Raw genomic sequence first — 12,782 nt, forward strand, 5'->3', positions numbered from 1 at the left:
AACAAAGGCATCTTCATGTGTCCTTGCATATAATCTAAACGAGTATGGTATGTTTCTATACACATATACATTCACGTCCACCATTTCTTAACCAACACTAGAAACATACCTTTACAGTGTACTGCAATGGCACCCTCTGCATTTTCACAAACATCCAGAAATTCTTTAACAATGGCATCAGTAGGCGTGCTGCCATCCGCAAAGAAAAGGTCATAGTGATCGAAACCAGCGTTCGTAAAGCGTTTGGCATCATACATCCTTTTATTCAGACGAATAATGGTAGTAACGTTGTGATTCTTAAAATACGGAATATAAGCCTCAGGAGAATGTTGGTGGTAACCTACATAAAGAAATTCACCAGATGCTGTAAAATGCAGAAAGAAAACAATGGATAACAATTTCACTTGTAACTGGGTGGAAACAGTATCTGGACTGGGGATTGAATACCAGTTTGATTATAACTGTGAAAAAAATAAATTTAAAAAGTTAAAATTCAGGCAGAATGATGTGCTAAAATGTCCAAGTACACTTAATTAAGACAGTCGAGCTTTGGCCTCTTTTAAAAGAAAATACTGGATGGATACTTTTAATAACAAAACTATACTGGTCCCATGTATTTGCATACCACTTTCAAGTCTGGTTCTTGAATGAGGTCCACAGAAGGCAAGAAATCGGTCTGGTATTATCCAATTTAAATCTCCATTTTCTGCTTTCTGCAAAGGGAAGACCAAAACAAGATCAATGTATGTGTATGTATACGTGTACCTAAGAACAGGTAAGAAATAAATCAAGAGTTCCCTTAAGATCTATAGGCCAGGCAAGTAACCCAAAACTGATTTATTTGACTTAATTATCAGCCAAGGGAATGGATGAGTTCATTCCATGCTAAAAGATGTAAGCAGGAATGAGGACTACTATTGCCACATGTTCTGATTCTGAAGTAAAACCAGAAGTTTGGAGTTTTTAATGAGAAATGTGTGATAGACTTCATTGAATCACAGGCATCATAGATTGTAAGATATATCCTGAATTCAGAGAATTCCTATTCAAAACAGGATAAAATGGGCATCGTGGATTCAATGAAAAATACTAATCCAAAATTTCTAAAAATACTTATAGAGACTAAACAAAGCTACCATGGTGGTCTGTAGCTACCCTGTGTCTCAATGCAGTTTCACTGAAAGTAAAAGTCATTTGTGGGTGACCCTGCTACTCTCCCGCAATGCTACAATTTCCGCATTAGCGAGAGGGAAGCTAATTAGCACCTATATTACTCCTTAGTAAAAAACACATAAAGGCATCACTGTGCTACACTGAAGGAATACCAACTGGTGTTTTTCTTAGTTTTGCTTATCTAAAAAGAGAAAGTATATTTTATTTTAAATGTTTAATTTTATAAGGAGAAGCACAAAAAATGGTGTTAATAATTCAATTATATTCAGTAGTTAAGATGGTAAATAAATATTGATGTGTATTGTACTTTATAAATGTACTGCTATTACAGAGACGTAAAGGCAGGGTTGGCCTAATGAATCACACAATATGCTTTTATATGTTTGGTACATCACAGTAATGACTAGTAGTAACTATGAACCCAATTTATCAATAAAATAGTTGTTATACTTAGGAGTTTAAAATAATAGTTATTTTAAAAATTGATTGTGAAAGAACAGTTATCTGAGGATTCAAGATACTGCTGAATAAAGTGCTGTCTGTGGAATCATTCCAATATTAGTGAGACTGTCTGCTCAAGATAACTATAGCAGGATAAAAAAAAACAAGACTCCACAAGTATTCTTGGCTGGAAAAGACCTTTAGCATAACATCTTACTCATTATCTACTTGGAAGGTAGAATGGTAGAATCAAATTACACATTAAAAAAAATACACTACATTAAAAAACATAGAGGACACCTGTGGTTTTTGCCTGCCTGGATTCTCTCCTCTCTGTGCCCCCCGACCCCACCTTTCTTGGTCTGTATGATTTGATAGGGCTGACCCGATTCCACTGCTGTGATGGCCAAAGTATTCTATACCTACTTATCCCCCACACTCACCAAAAACACAACCTAGTTCAGGGCTAGAGACATGATCTAAGCCAGGCCAAGGAGAGGAGTTCGAGAGTCTTCTGCTGGAGCTATGAATTTTCTTTTCCAATGAGTTGGGTAAATCAAACAGGTAAGTCAAAGCTGTTGGTAGCCATCTTTATCCCAACTGGGGAGAACTGACCTTGGAACAAAGCTAGCTTCAGCCCAATTTCTGGTAAGTGCTTGAGTACCTGAATCTGGTCATGAGTGAAGTTACACTAGCTCCTGGACTTTTTATTTACGTAAATCAATAAATTTTCCCCACTTTATTTAAGCCATTTGTGTTTACTTTTTGTAATTTGCACCCAAAAGTGTCTTGACTTCACAGAAACAATAGGTTCTGACAAAAACAAATATTTTCCAGAGTTAATTAGATGTATAATGGCTATTCATTTCATCAGCTCCTATGCTAAGGGTTTAACAAACATTATCTCATTTAATCACTGTATGAAAGTCATCAATAATAAAAAAAATTTAAACTAAAAATTAAAGAAAAATGCCAGAGCACACTCATTCACTCTGGAAAGATGTATCAAATGCAAAAATCAATATGAACTAGGACTGCAGAAATAGGAATAAGAGAAAAAAAGACGAGTTTTTTTCACTCTACACACATCTAAATTGTTTGATTTTTCAAAAAATAAGAATACTACTTCTGGAAGTAAAACATGCATAAAAGAGTTAAAAACAATATCTTTGAAAACTTACTTCATAGTATTCATATTCATCGAGGTTAAATGAGTTGAAATTAAGGAAGCCATACTGCATTGCCTAAAATCCAAAGGAAAGCTTTTAATAACAAAGATGCAAATAAGGAAACAGTTTCCAATCCAATTTCTTAATAATAAGTATCAGGAGGCACCCCAGAAAAACATTCTTATATTTAGATTATGTTCCATTGAGTAGTTTTCAAAGGAGGTGGGCTATGTCTTTTAAATGCTTCCATTATCAGGAAAATTAGTTATAACAGTATTTATTTTAATGAAATTTTATTTTTTATTTTCCTTCATCAGTCATCCTATCCATGCAAGATCTAAATAATCAAGCCTTCAAAGTAATCCTACTCGTTTATTAGATCAACATCATTCAGGCTTCAAATATAATGCATAACCCAATAGTTGCTAAATAAATAATGTAAAGGAAAGAAACCATGGGTTAGTTTATATCAAACAAATCCCACATATTTCATAAACATCTTCACTTTCAAATTCTGAACAGTCTTGAATTAAAAGATTAATGTTCCCTATACTAAAGACAGCCCAGAGATCAACACTAAAATGCAAAATTTTGAGGGAAAAAACCCTTGTTTCAATAAGGAAAAATATATGAATTTTCTCTTCTACTCTGTAGCCTCACTCTGAGTTGCAATGGGCAGAGCATCATGCTAAGCAAAATAAGCACAATATCTATTTTCTGAGACAAGGACAAGCTGGCAGCCTCTGACAACTGTTCTCCCAGCTTACTGAGCCAGACAGTATGTAAGCAACAATTCTTGATCAAGAAGGTATTCTTGGTTCAAAAGGGGTGATTCTGCAAACCCAGTGTGCAAAATGTAAACTACTGAAATATGAATGAGAAATAAGAAGGCTATAACACCAAACAAAAAAACCCTCATTTTATAAAATATAGTGGCTTAAGTCCTAACTCCAAGACCAAATCCACAATGAATTTTATTTCTTTGAATTTGGAGTACCCAATATATGTCATATTTGGACTAGAATGATACATAATAATACAACAACAGAGTGACACAATAAAATAACAGAATGATACCATAAAATGTATCAGTTTGCAGGGAATTTCTATTATTTGAATTTCATAAGGAGACCCTATTAGAAGTAGCACTTAAAAAAAAGCACTACTAAAATCAAGACATAATTATTGATACATTCATAAAAATTTCAAATATACAATAATATTCAAAATCAGTCACAAACAGAAAATGTTTAAATGTAAAATCAGAAGCTGTTGTCTCTTGAATAAAATTAAATGTAGCATGAAAAAAGCAATCTTTGATCTATAGTTATAGCTAATTAAACTTTGGATATAACATCTGATAAAAACAAAGCCAATGTTGTAGTAGACCATCTCCAAGGCCCTCATAAGTGTTTCTTCTTCTTCTTTTCTTTCTTTTTTTTTAAAGGTGCTGGGAGCAGAGAGAAGGGAGCCCTAGGGTCAAGGACAAGGATGCCTGGCTACGTCAGCAGTTCCCTGGGGTCCATCTGGCAAGGACTGTAACTGTAACTAGAAGGGGTCATCTATGCCTACTGTCTCCCCATCTCCTGATCACCTCCTCTGCCCATGACCTGCCTAAACTGTGGCCTCATGGAGCTGTCTCAGAGCCTGCAGCAACTACCTCCATCAGCTCCATACACCACAGAGTTGCTGGGCTCAGTCCCAAAATTAAGGTCCATCCTCATTGCCTTATATAGGAAAAAAGATATAATAATTAATCTCTGAAGTTGTACTAATTAAGTCTCTCAGTTTAACCCCTAAAATTTCTGTCAAAATTCTCAGAAAGCCACCATGTTCCATTATACAAGAAAGTAAACCTGGGTTCCTTGTGCCTCTGAAAATACAAGTCACACAAACTTGAGATGTTTTCGAAGGCTTATTTGATCCAAGGGCTACTGACTGACAATTCTAGTTTCTTGCACGGCCCTGATGTTCAAGAAATATACCTAAGGGAGTGAGTGTTATAACCAGGGTCTGCTGCATCACATGACTCCAGGGGACCCTGTTTATTTAGAACATGGTATGACGGTTGTCCCCTGGAGTCAAAGACAGCAAGTAGCCCTGGTTATAAAACACAGGAGTTATTTTTAAATAGCTTTGACAAAGCAGTAGTGACCTATACTTAGTATTATATAAAACCTAGTAACAAACTAATGGGCTACTCAAATACTTCTGTTGAACTAGAAATTGAATGCTTGAAGATACAAAAACAAAGTATTCGACAGTTACTGTGTTATAGAAATGTCTGTTGTAAACAGAATCGATGGAAATCAGACCCATAAAATACATAAATCAAAGAGAACTTAGAAACCAGTAACCTATTTACTTCTTGTTTTTCTTTGAAATCATAACACATTCAAAACGAATTCTGAATTTAGAAGCTAATTACAAAACTGTTTCTTATTGTTCCCTGTGTTCAAGTGGCTTTTCCCCCAACTCGTGCACAGAAGCACTCAGATTCAGAATAATCTGTTTTCTAGTTTAGTGTCATTCTAATGTTGGCAGGGAAATGGGATACCTCTCACATCATATACATCTTGGAAGATCTTTGAGGAAGAAGGCCTGTCTTCCTTGCACTGTACTTCAGTTCTCCAGCACAACACTGGGTGTATCCTACGAGTCACTTACCTTCTTTACTGCATAAAAACAGTCAAGAAGTGTAATGTAGAAATTGCAACTCCCATAGGCAGCATCTCTGAAATTCCAAAAGTATTGAAATACATAGCTCAGTTAATTTAATTTTCTGCTGTACACTTATCTCAAGACAAAGTTGATTAGAATTTAAAATCAAACACATACTCAGGATCAGTCTCAAAAAAAAAAAGGATTCTTGCCTTTTGGTTTTTAAATAAAGGATAAGTCACTGTTATACAGTTCATTGTAATTTCTACCTATTCCAGTAGATACTGTTTTACAGATGTGGATCAATAATGACCACATCTTAAATTTCAAATGATCTGTCTAGACTGTTTTTGGCTTTAATAGTTGAGCTTCAAAAGTTCCTTCTTGAGTTCAACTTCTCAATAGTATGTACTCCTCCCCTCAAAAGGGAAAGGCATTTGATCTTTTTCTTCCAACTGGAGAATACTGTGTCAAACTGTTAGCAGGAAAGACTGCTTTTTGATTCTGTATATGCATGTTGTGTGTGCATGTGTGTGTGTGTTTATCTCCATCCACGCAGCAAAAAAAAATTTGGAAAGCAAGATAATATTTGAAATAATAGGTGCAAGCTAAAAAGCATTTTGCTCCTCTCATTATGCTCTTATACTTTTTAACAATTTAACTGGATAACTTCTTTCTGGTTCTTAAAGGACAACAGTACCAATAAAACCACAGAAACTAAGGAGTCAACTACTGTCAGGAGAATCACTCTACATTGGAGAAGTGCTTAAAATTAAGTTAGACAGCCCCACCCAACACTGCATCAACACCTGTTAGTAATCTTACTACAAATGTCTTATGTCAGTTAAGATTTTGTCCAGAAAAATAAGGTACTCCTCCATTCCCACCTGCTTCTCCTTTTTGGCTAACTTGAGTCATTTCATTACAAAGTGAAAATTTTAAGAATTAGGCAAGATAAAAATGAATTTTATTATGATCATTCTAGGCATGCCAAGCAACTGTGCCTATCGGAATGGTACTCATTTGGTCCCTATGTGGAACCAGGCTGCTACTGGAGCCATAATTAATTGCCCGCCGTGGTTGGGCTTTCACATTGTAATTCACTTACCTGAAAAATTAAGGCATGTTTAAAATGTTTAGTTCTTGTACAAACTTTAAGAATATAGATTATTATAGCAACATTAACATCAAAGAAAAGGGCATCCTTTTTAGCTAAGACACTTTTAGACATTACTGTCTGAATTGGTTAGATTTACTTCAGTATATGTTAGGCTTCATGAGGACTGGACGCAAGGCCTTACAACGTGCCATTTTTGTTCTGTAAGCTTTTGAATTTAAATGCTGCTCTTCCAAAAGCTAGGAAAGGTCTCAATGCAACCGAGAAAATGATTTTTACCAATAGCTTACTGGCAATATTCAGGAAGGAGGAAAATAAAATGACCTGCACCATTACTTCTCAGAATATACTCCCTGGGCAAGAAGCACCAACATGCACCCCACTTGCTGGAAATGCTAATTCTCAAGCTCCAACCCAGACCAGTTCTAGGGGTGGGGCTGGGTCCTCCAGGTTCTTGTGATACACGTTCAAGTTTAAGAACCACTGACTTACAGGATCATCACAAATAATGTTTTGTACAAGTTACTGTTTCATGCAATAAGGAAGGTTTCTAAGATAAAGAAGCTAAGGTAGGAAAATGAAGTAGTTTAGTCTAAGTCAAAATGATCAGTGGAAAGACGATGAACTCTCAAATTGCATCCCAATGTTTTCACCACGTCTCCTCAGTTAGCTATGATTATTATCTTCTTAACCTATGATAATTCTTTTCCAATCAAGTTAAAGCCATGTTGATTCAGTTTTTGTGACAACTTGATGCATTTATTCAATGCATAACTTGGAATAAACCTACTGTGGGCCAAGCCCTGCTCTAGTCAAGCTTTGATCTGAGCTTGGATAAAGTTTTGCCACAGTATCTGAAGAGACAAGAATCTTTCTTTATTCACTCATGTTTATTTCATTAACACCTCCAACTTTAAACACATCCACACCTCCTTCCTCCCACCCAAGCAATCAGACTTCTTCAAAATAGCAGCTATGAATCTGGATATAAGCCTTTGTGAGGGGGAAAACCTTGTCACAGATCATTTAACAAACTTGGAAAAGCAGATGAGAATCAATAAAGGAATACTGCTTAGAAACTGCAAAACAATGTCAAATACTAGTTTAAAAAAATAACAGTTTTCAGAGCAGCTTGCATTCGTAACAGCCTAAAACTACAAATAACCCAAGTGTCCATCAAAAGGATAATGGACAAATAAACTGTGGTATATTCATAGAATGGAATGCTACAAAAGCAATAAAAAATAGGACAAACTATTGATACTAACACCTGCCATCACATGGATAAATCTCACAGACATTATATATTTAAAACACTAGATCCCAGCTCTCCAAAAATGTATACTGTATGATTCCATTTATATGACATTAAAAGAAAAGAAAAACTTTTAGAAAGGGGGTAGAAGAGAATCTTCACGGAGGCTGACAATTTTCTGTATCTTGAACTGGATGGTAGTTACATGTAAATATGTAGGAGTTTATTGTTCTGTACACATAGGAGTTAGAGTTGTTAATTGTGTCTAAGTTATACATGGTTTTTAAAAGGAAAAAACCATGAATGTTTAACAAATGTTATCTAAGGATCAGCCACCAAGTGTTTCATAAGCAGGATGTTACTTAATCCTCACACCTCATTAGGGTGATCCTACTATCATTCCCACTTATAGACTAAGAGACCAAGGCTCACATTTGTAAAGAACCACGGAGATATTAGTGGCAGAACGGAGAGTCAAACTCCCATCTGTCTGATGTCAATAGCCAAGCTATTAGCAGCTCTGCAATACTACCTCTCAAGAAAATAAAGAACAGAGCCCTCCCCCCAAAAAAAACCAAAAAAACACACACAAAAAAAAACAATTAAGAAGCAAGGAGTATTATAGGTAATACCAAAGAACAGAAGTATATGCTCTTCATATAACAATGATCCAAAAGTATCAAGAAAATGTTGAACTATATTTTATACTGTTTTTTCAGGTAGACAGGTAGAGAAATATCTAATATAATTCATTAAGAAATCATATATATATATATAGTTTTTTAAAACTCAGTGGTTGAAGAATTATATGTAACTTAAATTACATCTAATTAAATATTGCTAGGAGCCTAAAAGGAGTTATTAAAGACAAGTGAACACTATTCTTGCACAATCCCTTGTTAGCAGTTATATTTATTCTATGCTCTTGAATTGGCAAAGATAAAAGACTATAGTGTAATTTCTGTCAAAATATTATCAGGTTTTATTAATCCTGATTTGCCTACTTTCTTTTTTTTTTTTTAATATTTATTTATTTATTTGGCTGTGCCCGGTCTTAGTTGTAGCACGCGGGATCCTTGTTGTGGCATGCAGGATCTTCAGTTGTGGCATACAGGATCTTTTAGTTGCGGCATGCAGGATCTAGTTCCCTGACCAGGGATTGAACCTGGGCCCCCTGCATTGGGAGTGTGGAGTCTTCACCACTGCACCACCAGGGAACCACTGGACCACCCGCCTACTCTCAATTAGTAAGTTCTTCAGAACAGTAAAATGTGGTGAAGCACAGATTTTTAAATCTGTCAAAGGCTGATACTTTTGTAAAATACAATAATATTTGTACTATTACATACCCACAATAATGCAATAATCTTATTTTGTAAGTAAAAATGAATTATTAGAAAAATGAAAGGAAAAAACACATAAATACAAGCTTAAATTCTTCTATTATTTGATTCCACAGACATAAAAATAGTCTATTAAATTGCTAAAAAGTCTGTAAAATCTTACTCGCAATTCCTGTACTTATCACAAGCTGGTAACAAAAAGTTCACAGACTGGCACTAGTTCACAGGCCACACTTGGAGGATCATTAAATGTCTGGCATCTATGACTAAAGAGATTCAAATTTCACAAACCTGAACTGCTTCTAGCTAAGTCCTGTTTTTTAGAAAATTAATGATTTTTGTTCCTGGAACCAGAAGCAACTAACTACATTTTTCAGTGCCAAACTTTAAGAATTTAAACATGGGTACGGCAGTAGACAACATTTATTCTATTTTTGATGCCTGTATTTAAATTAACACAAAACTTCTCTTACATTAACAATGCTTCATGGATCCTTACTTAGATTATGTGAAATGTGTAAGCTTATCCCTGTTTCAGGACCTTGCGGTATAAACTTTAAGAATGGCACTATTATAAAGGATTACTATTATAAAAGAAGAGTTCTGCAGAACAAAATTATCACTACAGCAATGTGCCTATAACTCAGGGACCACAAACACAATCACTTCTTCTGAAGGAAGTATACGGTTGCTGTTATAAGTTGAGAAGAAAAATGGAGCACTCTCCAGTTTAGAAAATAACCTTCATCCCTTCCTACCCACCACAAAGAATACTTAAGATGATCTCTGAGCTAGGAAGAAAGGCAGAGTGATACAGGGTCCAAAGCAATTCTTCTAATTGGCTAAATCACTAATAAACATGCAGTCTTTAGTGCAATACATAACTGAACTCTGCAGACTATCCTAACAAAAATCTCGAATTCATGGAGTACATCCATGGACAGTCCTACAGAGTTATTTACGAAGGAGACAGATTCTGCATAAGGTTAGGGACACTCACCCCAAAACTTGTCCACAATTAAGTCAGGTTCATAACCTCCCCTTTAAAGGCAAGCCCACGTCTTCAAAATCAGGCATTTGAGGTATATGCAACAATTCTAAAACTAAGTTTAACTAATTTGCAGGCGGAAGAATAATGCAATATTTGAAATTCTCAATACAGTATGCAATCAGTAAAATCACTTCACACACTTATTATACTTAAGCACCATACAAGTATTTAATTATACAGCTAAGTCAAGTGTTTTGATAAACAGGAAGAGCAACTTTTAGAACTTCATTTGATTTTTAAAAAAAGAAAAAAAAACAAAGTTTTTGGTTTTTTTTTTTTTCCAAAGTATCTTCAACACAATCACCTGGTAACTTTGACATAAGGATGAGGATGTCATTAACTTATATAAAGACATTACTTATCTACCACCTCTATGACACAGCCGTTTTGGTTTTTCAAGTAGTGGTGCTATATTAGCAACCTTACCCACTATTTCTGCTGGCTGTGTCCCTAGGAAAAGGGGGTTCGTTTCTGCCCCAGAAGTAACTCCTGATTATTGGGAAAAACTTATTTCTTAACTCCTCAGGACCAAAACTCCGCAGTACTGGAAAACGGTAGTTTGTCATACTATAACTCCAGGATTCTCATCTGATTACAAAGCACAGTTTCCATCAGTGAGAGTGGTTCTGACTTCTCATGTCGGAGCGATTCACCACCACTACCCCTAGCACCACCACAGACATCTGGCAATGTCTGGAGACATTTTTGGCTTTCACAGTTAATTTTCTGGGGTGAAGGTGTTACTGACATCTAGTGGGCAGAGGCCAGTGATGCTGTCAAACATCCTGCAGTACACAGGACAACCACCCCCCCGACAAAATGTCAATAGCATCACTGTTGAGTAACCTAGATCTATGGTGTTATTTGCACCCACCTCAAAATAACTATTTATGAGGTCTTCTTTTTTCAGAAACAACTACACCAAGATATTTCTGGCAAGGGCCTGATTAAATGAATCTACCATAACATTCTTATATTTACCTGAAAGGAATATAGGATGTATCTCCAAACATTAATATTCTATATGCTTCTTCTGGAGTTTTCCCCAAATATATAACCTACATTTGAAGAGAGAAGAAAAAGACAATTTACTTCTAAATAAAGATATAGTACTGTTACTGAGAAGTAAGCTTTGTACAATCTTTAGCCAATCAACTGAGCCTGATTCTCTAGCCTTCCCAAGAATCCTATGAGTTGCCCACTACCCAGTCAGTGAATTCCCCTTTTGTTTAAATCTGCTGTCACAGCTGGTTTCTGCTGCTTGCAGAGCCCTGACCAGCAACTTTCTACAACAGCCTTTTGTGGTAAGAAGTAGAGCATTTCAAGAACAGATTTTCTAAATCAAGATGTTAGACTGAGCACATGCTTTGACCTCATGTCCTTTCTAAAAATACATCGAAATGATAGTAAAGAAGTGTGTGGGAGATGGGGATAGGGGATGGACTGGGACTGGGACTGGGGGGAGGATGAGAGCAACACAGAATCAGGACAAACATTTTTATTAACTCCATCCATTTAGATTTAACAACGTACAATATTGTACGGGTTTCCTATAAAACTTCATTTGTTTACTATTGTCATTTGCTTCTTTTATCTTCAGAACTACGTTATGCTTCCATTTTTATCTGGTAGAATACTTCAAGTGGGTTCTTCAGCATTTGAGGTCCACAGCTGGTGGACCTTTTTGTAGTTCCAAAGTATCTTGTTTTCTGCCCTGACACTGGACTATGTATATGGTTTCAGGTCTGCAGTCCTTTTCTCTCAACAGTTCATAGATGTTGTGCCACTGTCTTCTCACTTCCAGTATTGCAGAAGTATTTTACTGGTCTCATTCTCTTCTCCCCCTCCCTCTTCCTCACAAGCAACCTGTTCTAGAAACTTGGAGCTTGAGAATGTCCACTGGCATCCCTCTAAATAAGTCATCCCCCTAAATAAGTCATCCCCCAGCCCCAATTAAGTTTGCCTCGGACTTTCTGACCCTCACTCTATCCGAAGGCACATCTTTTTCCAACTCAGAATCTTCTGGCAGGACATTTTCCACCCATACATGAAGGCAAGGGGTGAGAGAGGCCACAAGCATTAGATTTGGCACACGTATTATTACCCAAATTCAATTCAATTCTTAAGCTTACTTTGGGAGAAAATACACTTTAAATTTTGACCAGTAAAAATAAATAACTAAAAAATTTAATTACAAACTTTTTATCTCCATTACTTAAATTTATATAAATGAGCTGTTTCTTCAACAAAATTCTGAAGTAAGAACCCATGTCTTATGTTTCATTGTAACTCCAGATTCATATTGGGTTGGCCAAAAAGTTCATTCAGCTTTTCCATCCCATCTTACGGAACAACCAAATGAACTTTTTGGCCAACCCAATACCTTTTATATGGACTCAGATTCGATCCTTAATTCATTGAACTTAAATCTACTTATAATAGGAAATTTTAAAATAATTGATAAAAAGTTAATACAAATATATCATTGGATTAAGAAAAATTATAAAAATCAAAGACCAGCACGAATCTTTGAAACTTAGAGAAGGATATATCTTAAAACAAGTCAGCTTCC

General features: G+C 35.7%; 1 protein-coding gene across 9 annotated transcripts in view; it reads right to left on the reverse strand.

Moving 5' to 3' along the window:
• CDC14B (cell division cycle 14B) overlaps positions 1-12,782 on the reverse strand; it is a 101,721-nt gene that overhangs the window by 22,284 nt on the left and 66,655 nt on the right. For all 9 annotated transcript variants that reach the window (XM_030832895.2, XM_030832893.2, XM_060301122.1 and 6 more), the window contains 5 exons: positions 11,192-11,268; positions 5,451-5,517; positions 2,796-2,858; positions 626-713; positions 110-340 (listed from right to left, as the gene is read on the reverse strand). In XM_030832895.2, coding sequence (XP_030688755.2) covers positions 110-340; positions 626-713; positions 2,796-2,858; positions 5,451-5,517; positions 11,192-11,268 — 526 coding nt within the window. The remainder of the gene's footprint in view (positions 1-109; positions 341-625; positions 714-2,795; positions 2,859-5,450; positions 5,518-11,191; positions 11,269-12,782) is intronic.

This window comes from Globicephala melas, chromosome 6 (genome assembly GCF_963455315.2).
Source record: "Globicephala melas chromosome 6, mGloMel1.2, whole genome shotgun sequence".
NCBI classification, from domain to species: Eukaryota; Metazoa; Chordata; class Mammalia; order Artiodactyla; family Delphinidae; genus Globicephala; species Globicephala melas.